Genomic DNA, 11,119 nt, shown 5'->3' with positions numbered 1-11,119 from the left:
AATTGATAACTAATAAAACCAATTCAATTAATAAGCAAATCGATCTGCAATTAAATCTATTCAAAAATATAGTCACACATCAGGTCTAAATTAAGATATAGATAATAATAATAATAATAATAATAATAATATCAATATACGTATTGTAACTTATAATAAATATCAAATAAAAATATTAAAAAATACTTGTTTTAACAATAAATAAATAAATAATCGAAAAACATTTAACAAAATTTCTTAAAATAAAATCATAACTTATCTTATCGAAGAAATGCTTTTAAACTAAAATTTTAAACGTAATACGTAGAACTTAGCGTTTACAAGAAATATATCAGTGCAGGAGTGGTTGTATGGTAAGAAGCTTGCTTCCCAACCACATAGTTCTGGGTTTCTGTCTCACTGTGTGACACCTTGAGCAAGTGTCTTCTACTGTAGCTTCAAGCCGGCCAAAGCCTTGAGAGTGGATTTGGTAGACAGAAGCTGAAAGATGCCTGTCATGTGTGTGTATCTGTGTGTGTGTTTGTCACACACCCCATCATTGCTTGACAACCGATGTTGGCATGTTTACATCCCTGGAACTTAGTGGTTCAGCAAAGACACCGATAGAAGACTTGCAAAGAATGAGTCCTGGGGTCGATTTGTTTGACTAAAGGTGGTGCTCCAGCATGGCAGCAGTCGAAATGACTGAGACAAGTAAAAGAATAAAAGAATATATATATAGGTTTGCCAATGTAAACGAGGAAAATAGAACTCAAAACATGAGTATGTATATATATATATATATATATATATATCATCATCATCATCATCATTCAACATCCGCTTTCCATGCTAGCATGGGTTCGCTGATTTGACTGGGGACTAGCGAACCAGATGGCTGCACCAGGCTCCAATCTGATTTGGCAGAGTTTCTACAGCTAGATGCCCTTCCTAACGCCAACCACTCCGAGAGTGTAGTGGGTGCTTTTACGTGCCACCTGCACAGGAGCCAGTCCAATGGCACTGGCACGATCTCGCTTGAATGTCTTTACACATGCCACCGGCACAAGTGCCAGGAAGGTGACGCTGGACACAGGTGGCATCATGATTTCGCTTTCACTTGCCCCAACAGGTCTTCACAAGCCGAGTTTCATATCCAATGAGGGAGACAGCGTTAGCATGGGTGCCAGTCATCGAATTTAGTTTGATTTTGATTCCGATTTCACTTGCCTCAACAGGTCTTCGCAAGTGGAGTTGTGTCCAATGAAGGAAGGTACGCATAAGTGGGCTGGCTACACCCCTGGCGGAGGCCTTGGATTTAGGTCTCACTTGGCATTGAAACAGATATTGTTATAGTTGAGGATGGTTGACAAAATAAACTAAGCAGAACAAGAAGTGAGAGATTGGATAAAGAGTCGTGAAAGAGGTCAGAAAGTGGATCTTACTACATGGCCATACCATCTCAGCTTTCTGTTTGTGTTAACCATTTTGAGGTCTGCACAGGGGGACCAATGTAATGATACTGGATGGTTGTACAAACCTGCTCATAATATATGTAATAAGTGAATAATGAAGTAGCTGGTCTTACATTTATTCTATAGTTTATAGTTGTTTCAACAACCAAAACGTCATATAGATAGACATGATCAAGAACAATGATATTGTTATATCCATTGTGTAAAGTATATCACATAACATGCACAACCATCTAATCATAACCAAACAAATGAATATAATTCAAAAACAAACTTTTTTTCACTTAAATTGGAAGAACCTGACACTCTCGAAGGAGTTCCTGGATTCGAGTAAGAGATTCCAATTCTAGAATCTCACTTATCATCACAACCCTTTAATGTTCATTTTTCCACATATATCTGTGTGTATGTGTGTATTATATATATCTGTGTGTATATATATCTGTGTGTATGTGTGTATTATACATACTCAAAGATTTATTACAATCTCTTTATCTCTGCCTCATTAATAGAAATAACTAACGATATATGCTTATTAAAATTCATTCTAGATGTTTAATAATACTCGTTATTACATTCCGTCAGTGACCTTCTCTCACCACACTGTTTGTTCTTGTATTACAGTATGTTCCAAAATTAACACCATCGTTGATGAATGAATTGGACAAATTACTTGGCAACAAACCTCTTTCACGCAAGGAGCATCCACCCAGGTGACTAGACTTGGACAGGGCGGCTGGAGGGGGTGGTAGTGGCAGCGGAACCGCTGCCGGTGCTGCTGCTGGGAGCTCAGCTAATGCTGGCACTTCAGGACAATCCGGCAGCAGCAGTGGTGCCACCACCACCCACATTGTCAGCCACATGCCCTCACGACATGCCCTCCACCAGCACGATGCAGCACTCGGTTCACCTCCATGTTCTATCCAGTAGACATAGATATCATAGCATTGTTACTCCATGACTGTCACCTCTTCCACTGCCATCATCACCACCACTACCACTGCCAACACCACCACCTCCGCCACCACCACCACCACCACCACCATGCCACCATCATCATTTCCATTGCCTCTGAGAAACAGAAAGGAAACAAATCCAGCCTGTACCCCAGCCCCAGCGCATGCATTCTCATTGTTATAGACATAGCAGTCAACATTGTTGTTGTTGTTACTGCTACTACAACTGTTGTTGTTGTTGTTGTTGATGACATTATTGTTGTTATTGTTGTTGTTGTTATCAAATGAGGTGCTCGGGTGAAGAATTAAGCAGAAATTGCAGAGCCCCAAACTAAATGATTTTTGCAGAAAATATTTAGTTTAATACCTCTGCATTGTTTCTAACTCCTGATAATAGTGAAGTCGATTTAATCTATTATACCATGGGATTATCAAAATACAGTCATACGCTGAGGGCAGGGGTACTTGATTCAGATATTTGCCCTTCTCTACAAAATAAGTTTTTGTAAACAAATGTAAGAAATTTGTTTGACAGAAACAAAAAATTAAATTTCTTGAAATGTTTAATTAAATCTGTTTTATTTTTCTGAATTCAATTCTTACAAAACTGGATGTTACTCTGTAATGATGATAACAGTCAAGTCCATAGAATCTAAATTTATTTACTACCTTCACTTATTTAAAGATATCTCATGATTAGGGTTTAGAGGATTAAATCGACTTCTCCCATCATATTCCAAATTAATGTCCTTGTGCTTATTTCTTAATTATTTAATCATGCCACCAACAAATGCATGATATATATACATATTAGTTTAGCCATTTCAGTTAAATCTTGGTTTGTATTTGATTTAAAAAGCATTTGCTATTCTGATCTCTTTGTAAACAGATGAATAAGGGGCACTTATCTTCTGGAAAGTGGCTAATCAGCTATAAAACATATCCAAATAATCTCCTTTATTTTTCTGTGTACAAAGAGAATAACATGATTTATGTACATTTGTTTAATTTCTCCAGCACAGATATTATAAACTGTAGGCAACTACATTAAATTTATCTGAGATTTTTCTAATACATACTGTTTGAATATAAAATATTATTTTATTTTATTTTTATCATTATTTCTTTTTGTAATCTTATTTTAGTGTGTGTTTTTACTGCAAGACTGAGAACTACTCTCTATGCCTCGGGCGTATGAAGTATTTTGCTTTGGTTTCATATTTTCTGTTTGTTTTCACACAATTCTTCACAACATGTGTGCAGTGTCTAGTTGCACCATTTTCTGTATATTGTTCATATTTGTAAGTTATAGGGTTTTGGGGATACATTTACCAGTAGATATATTTCTTTCATCATTCTCAAAACACCCTATAATTACAGGGAGTTCCCTCTATAACCACAAGGGTTTCCTTCTGTTTTCAGTCCCCACACTGTTATCTCAATTTCCAGATATTTATATCAACACAATTTCTGATTCATTTACAACTTCATCGTTATCAGATGGAAATTGAGTCTTTCATTAAGGTAACATTAATATTCTGATTGTTGTTGTTGTTATTACCATTATTCACCCACTACACTCTCTGAGTGGTTGGCATTAGGAAGGGCATCCAGCTGTAGAAACTCTGCCAAATCAGACTGGAGCCTGGTGTAGCCATCCGGTTTCACCAGTCCTCAGTCAAATCGTCCAACCCATGCTAGCATGGAAAGCGGACGTTAAACGACGATGATGATGATGATGATTATTATTATTATTATTATTACTACTAAGGCAGAAAGCTGGCAGAAATATTAGCACTCTGGACAAAATGCTTAGTGGTATTTCACCCGTCGCTACGTTCTGAGTTCAAATTCCGCTGAGGTCGACTTTGCCTTTCATCTTTTCGGGATTGATAAATTAAGTACCAGTTGCATACTGGGGTTGATGTAACTGACTAGTCCCCTCCCCCAAAATTTCAGGCCTTGTGCCTAGAGCAGAAAGGATTATTATTATTATTATTATTATTATTATTATTAGCAGCAGCATTTCCATTTCATCCGTTTTGACATTCTTAGGTCAAATTCTGCTGAGGTCAATTTGCATTTCATCTTCCCAGGGTCAATAAAATGAGTACCACTTGATCACTGGGGTCGAAGTAATCAACTTAACCCACCCCCCTCGAAAAATTGAGCCGATATTTGAAATAATCATCATCATCATCATCATCATTATTATTATTATTATTATTATTATTATTATTATTATTATTATTATTATTATTATTATTATTATTATTATTATTATCATGGTAGCAAGGTGGCAGAATCATTAGCACACCAGGCAAAATGTTCAGCAGCATTTTGTTCACCTTTACATTCTGAGTTCAAATCCCATTGAGGTCAACTTTGCCTTTCATCCTTTCAGGGTTGATAAAGTGAGTACCAGTCATGTACTGAGGCAGGTTGATGTAATCGACTTACCCCACTCTGAAATTGCTGGCCTTTTGCCAAAATTTGAAACCATTATTATGATTATTATTATGGAAAATCGGTAGAGCACCAAAGAAACAAAATGCTTTGAGGAATTTTAACTTCACTGTTTTGATTTCAAATCCCAACAGTGTTAACTTTGCCTTTCATCTTTGTTGTATCAATAAAAAACGATACCAGTTATACACTGAGGTTGATTTAATCAACTCTACCCCTCCATCACCCTTTCTGGATTGTTCCAACATGGTATATTATCGTCATTATTATTTTGTTTATTATGAAAGACTCTCGGATAGTTCTTAATTACCAGGTTATTATTATTATTATCATTATTATTATTATTACTATTATTATTAAGGCGGTGACCTGGCAGAATCATTAGCACACCGGGCTTAACAGTTTTTCACCCGTCTTTACATTCTGAGTTCAAATTCTGCCACAGTCGACTTTGCCTTTCATCCTTTCAGGGTCAATAAATTAAGTGCCAGTTGAGTACTGGGGTCAATGCAATCGACTTATACCCTCCCCCGGACTTGCTGGCCTTGTCCCAAAATTTGAAAACATTATTATTATTATTATTATTATTATTATAATTATTATTATTATTCTAATATTAAGGTGGTGAGCTGGCAGAATTGTTAGCACACTGGACGAAATGCTTAGCAGTATTTTGCCCCATCACTTCATTCTGAGTTCAAATTCTGCCAAGGCTGACTTTGCCTATCATCCTTTCGGGGTCAATAAATTAAGTACCAGTGAAACACTGGGGTCGATGTAATTAACTAGCTCCCTCCCCAACAATTTCAGGCCTTGTACCTATAGTAGAAAGGATTATTATTATTAAGGTGGTGAGCTGGCAGAATTGTTAGCACGTCAGAAAAAATGCTTAGTGGTATTTGGCCTGTCGTTACATTCTGAGTTCAAATTCTGCCGAGGTCAACTTTGCCTTCCATCTTTTCAGGGTCGATAAAATAAGTACCAATTGAGTACTGGGGTCAAAGCAATCGACTTACCCCGTCCCCAAAATTGCTGGCCTAGTGCCAAAATTTGAAATCGTTGTTATTGTTATTATTATTATCATTATTATTCAACTTGACATGATGAGTGTCAAATTTTCAAAGGGAAATAACCTTTACTTCACTTCAATTGTTGTTGTTAATTGTTTGTAATTAGATAATGAGAAAAGAAGGGAGGTGAGAAGGTTAGCGGATGGGGAAGGTGGCAGTGGTCAGAGAGTGAAAATAGACCCCAAAACTACAGAATGAGATCAAAGATAAAATCGAAATATTTTTAACATAATTAAACAGGCTGGAGTGTTGCACTCGAAATATTTAACAATTCTTTCTAATTTTTGCACAAGGCCAGCAATTTCGAGAGGAGAGGCAAATGAAACTATGAATAGAAATATGAAATTGCCATGTTTCTCGTGCATGTTTTTCATTGGATTAGCAGAATCATTAGAACATCAACTTCTGGTTCTTCCATTCTAAGTTCAAATCCTACCACGTCCAAATTTGCCTTTTAGCCTTTCAGGATCAATAAAACAAAGTATCAGTCAAGCACTGGTTTTGACAATATCAGCTAATGCCTCTCCCCTCAGAATTGCTGGCCTTGGCCCCTAAACTAGAAACTATTATTTATAAAGTGGGAACTAAAATGATGATTTGTGCACAAGTGGGCTGGAAGAGGAAATTTCGGAGGATGTAACTAAATACTGCAATGTATCCTAGTATTTTTGTCCTCCTTGGACTTCAAATGTTTCCAGAACATTTTCAATAAAGAACAGCCATAGACTGACTTCCATTGAGTTGGTTATTCCACCTGTCTTAAATATACAAAAGAGTGAGTCAGAATGGAATGCCATTTTTATTTGCATTTCTTTTTAACTTACTGAATTGTATTTACAGAAACAGGTCAAAAAGTAAAAGCTGCATTATTTTCTGACTCACCCTCATAATCATGGTCTCGTACCATTCACAGAATTATTTTGAAGAAGGTGAGGAAGATGGCTGTGATTTCTTATTAGACTGTATGTTTTACAGCTCCTGGTTTCAGGCTAGAACCGGGGGACTTTGAAATATTTCATTTAACCTGTTGAGTAAGAAAAAAAAGTTGTACCAGTAATATACAGGGTCATTCAATTGACTGTAGTCCCCTCTATCACATCAATTGAGAATTACAATAGATAACAACTTGGGGCATCATTAATTATCTTCTTAAAACATATTTAGTATTTCTCAAGAGATTGTGAGAGCTATTTCGTTTAATTAACTGATGCTTTTGAGAAAGGCATGAAAGACACAAACTCTCTATATAATCTAGTGATTATAAATACGTAACCATTATCAATTTTAATAATATGATATAATACAGTGTTTTAAAATGGGAGGCCCCAATAGCTTTGATATTCAAAGTTCCAGAATGGGTTTAATTTCTTATATACCAATTTCGGTCCTACAAAAGTTATATATACATATATATATATGTATGCATATATATATATATATATATATATATATATATATACACAAAGTATGGGGGTTTAGTTCACAGGTGATCTAAACAATTAGGTATGTTCTGTTTAACAATTATGTATACATACATACATACATACATACATATATATATACATACATATATATATATATATATATATATATATATATATATATATATATATATATATATATATATATATACACACACACATATTGTGTTGTAAGATTCCTGGTGTGAAGCCATGTGTTGAAACAGATATTGTATTTTGGGATGGTCATTTTCTTTTTTTTTTCTTTACCAAATAAACACATGGACTCCATATTTGTTCCTCTCTCATTTATTACTGTTCTTATCTTAACTTATTTCCTTTGTCCGTAAATCTTTCTGTCCTCATCTGTACTCCTGCTCTGTTTAGTCCATTCTGTTCTTCTCTGACACATCACAGAAGTACAGAATGGGGTAAGTGAAGCAGGAGCACACACGAGGACAGAAAGTGTCACAAATGTGTGACAAAAGATTTCCGGACAATGGACATGTGGACAGTAATTAACAAGCAAAGAACAAATATATAATGCATGAATTTATTTGCCCAAAAAGAAAAAATGACCATCCTGAAATGCAACACTATATATACATATATACAGTTGTTGAAAATTGATTTCTCTTACTGGACTGCAACCAATGCAGGGGTACAATCTTGAAAGATTCAATTGACCATATCAATCTGAGTTCATATTTTAAGTCCAGTAATTATTCTTGCCATTTCTTTTGTGCTAGGCTGCTACAATTGCAGGCTTAAACATTCCATCACAAATTGCCAAACAAACGCAAATACATACGACTTTGTATTTGTGTTGGCCATTCACAACTTGACAGACAATGGTGGAGCGTTTATGTCGCTGCAATTTTGTGGATTGACAAAAAAATTAAAATGATTGAATACATTCCTGGACTTAAAATATATTCAGAGGTCAACTTGACAAACGAAACCTTTCAAGGTGGTTCCTCAGTGTATGGTCTCAGTCCAGTGAGTGGAAACTGTAGAAGACTGTAAATGTAATTTTGTGTGTGTGTGTGCGCATATGTATGTGCATATGTATATGTATGTGCATATGTACATGTATGTGTGTGTGTATGTATGTGTGTCTGTGTGCATGTATGTACATGCATGTGAATGTGTGTGTGTGTGTGTATGTATGTGCATATGTATATGTATGTATGTGTGTGTGTGTATGTGCATATATATGTATGTATGTGTATATGTATGTGTGTGTGTCTATGTGCATGTATGTACATGCATGTGTATATGTGTGTGCTTGTGTGTGTGTGTGTGCATGCATATATATGTACGTATGTGAGTATCTGTGTGTATGTATGTGCATGTGTGTGCGTGTGTGTGTATACACAGATACTATATGTAAGTGCAGGTATGGATGTGTGGTAAAAAGTTTGCTTCCCTACCACATGGTTCCAGATTCAATCCCCCTGCATGGCACATTGGGCAAGAGCCTTCTGCTGTGGCCCTGGGCCAGCCAAAACCTTCTCAGTGGATTTGATAGACAGAAACAGAAACAAGCCTGTTGTGTGTTAGTGTATATATGTATGTATGTATGTATGTGTGTATATATGTATATATGTATGTATGTGTGTGTGTGTTACTGTCTCCTTACTTTGACATCACCTGACAGTTGTAAATGAGTGTCACTGTCTCACAAGCGGTGTCCCTTGTTCTCAACTTTCTGTGAAAACATGTCTGACCACAGGGAAATATTACCTTACTTGGAAACAGGTGAGAGTTGGTGTAGAAAATCTGGCTCAAGAAATTCCGTCCAGCCCATGCAAGCATGAAACATTGGACGTTAAAATTATGATGCTGATTTGTAAATCTTATTTATATTCAGAGTGATTTTATAGAGTCTGGATACAGAGTCGAAAATGTTTGACTCCTATTCAATCTGTAGAAGTGAAAAACCAAGAATAGGTGCAGGAGTGGTTGTGTGGTAAGTAGCTTGCTTACGAACCACATGATTCTGGGCTCAGTCCCACTGCATGGCGCCTTGGGCAAGTGTCTTCTACTATAGCCTTGGGCTGACCAAAGCCTTGTCTGTGGATTTCAGAGAGGGAAACTGAAAGAAGCCCGTCATGTATATATATATATATATATATATATATATATATATTAATAGTAATAATATGACAACAAAAGAACGAATGAGACCTTGATATTATGGAAATAGAGGAATTTATCTGTAAATATAATATGTGACAATTATTCGGTTGCCATAATAAAACTCTGAGTTTTGGATGTCAGCTCCGGCATCTCGTCAGTTATGATCTCCGCTCCGACATCCGAAACTCAGAGTTTTATTATGGCAACCGAATAATTGTCACATATTATATTACAGATATATACACACACACACACACACACACACACACACACACATATATATATGAATGTGTGTGTGTGTCAGGGGTCGATTTGTTTGACTAAAATTCTTCAAGGCAGTGCTCCAGCATGGCCACTAATGTTAGTGTGTTTTCATCTCCATTACTTAGCGGTCAGATAAAAAGAGACCAATAGGATAAGTACAGGACTTAAAGAAAAGATAAGTTGATTCATTCGACTAAAATTTTTCAAGGCGGTGCCCCAGCATGGTCACAGTCTAATGAGTGAAACAAGTAAAAGGTAAAAAAAAATAAAAGATTAAATCAATCATCAGACGCTTATTGAGATGAAGTAAGACAAAGAAAATGTGGCTAATCAAAAGAAGCAAGAAACAAAACAATTTATGTCTCTTTACATGCTTTCTTCCTTTGCATTTATTTATCTGTTACTGCTTCTCTTTGTGGTCTGGCTTATTTCATTCAAAGGAGCTGCTCTCAGATAAAATTGAGTATGACCCTAATGTTTAGCATAAACTCTTCAGAATGGTGGTAGGATAATATGGAATAGAAACGTAAATCAATCAGTAAAACCACTGATTCAATATAATCCAACATGACAACAAAAATATGACGACAGGATTTTTCTGTTTGTGAAGAATGGTGAATGTGAAATATGAAATAAGAGATTAACTACAAACGGGAACATTAAATGAATGAGATAACACTAATGTTAAGGTACACATGTAGAGACATGAACTCATACAGAAACAATGCTATTGTTACAAGTGCGGGAATGTGGGCAGTTTGTAGAATTTGTATGACATCTTTGGTTGTTTACTGTGTAGGTCATACACACACACACACACACACACACACACAGGGCCAGGCAGGAAGTAAATAAACACCTTTAATTTTCAAAATCTTTTATTTGATATTAACTGCTTGAAGGAGAGGTTCTCTTCTAGCTGCTCATCCATAATACCCAAGCTTATGCAGATATGTAACACACGTTCTTGTACTAACTTCTAATTGTTTTACAATGTCAGAAGCCTTCAAATGAGGTTCGTTTTCCACAATTCTCTTCAAACAACAAAGCTTCCTTTCCAAGGGCTCAGGTCGGCTGGGACGAGAATTCATTGATTCATCACCATGGCTTTTGAATTGCACTTTAATTCTATTAACAGTAGCAAGAAGAATTTGAAGATTTTCAGCAATTTTTCACTGGCTAAGATCAGCCTCAGATTGCCCAACAATACGACCTCTTAGAAAATCTGACAGATCTGCTGAATTTTTTGTGCATGGTATGGTTACTCTTTGCAAATGTTTAATATAATGGCACCTGGAATGAAAAAT

The 11,119-nt window shown here is 36.0% G+C and overlaps 1 protein-coding gene across 4 annotated transcripts in view; it reads left to right on the top strand.

Moving 5' to 3' along the window:
* The window catches only part of LOC106880139 (voltage-gated potassium channel subunit beta-2), a 153,501-nt gene that overhangs the window by 117,325 nt on the left and 25,057 nt on the right, over window positions 1-11,119 (top strand). For 3 of the 4 annotated variants that reach the window (XM_052972030.1, XM_052972029.1, XM_052972031.1), the window contains one exon: window positions 2,079-2,167. In XM_052972030.1, the coding sequence (XP_052827990.1) occupies window positions 2,079-2,167 (89 nt within the window). Of the gene's footprint in view, window positions 1-2,078; window positions 6,026-11,119 lie in introns of those variants that run through there. The other variant, XM_014929968.2, reaches the window with a different exon arrangement.

This window comes from Octopus bimaculoides, chromosome 12 (genome assembly GCF_001194135.2).
Source record: "Octopus bimaculoides isolate UCB-OBI-ISO-001 chromosome 12, ASM119413v2, whole genome shotgun sequence".
Lineage (NCBI taxonomy): Eukaryota > Metazoa > Mollusca > Cephalopoda > Octopoda > Octopodidae > Octopus > Octopus bimaculoides.
The sequence above is the reverse complement of the archived record's forward strand: the minus strand, read 5'-3'. Positions and strand labels throughout refer to the sequence as shown.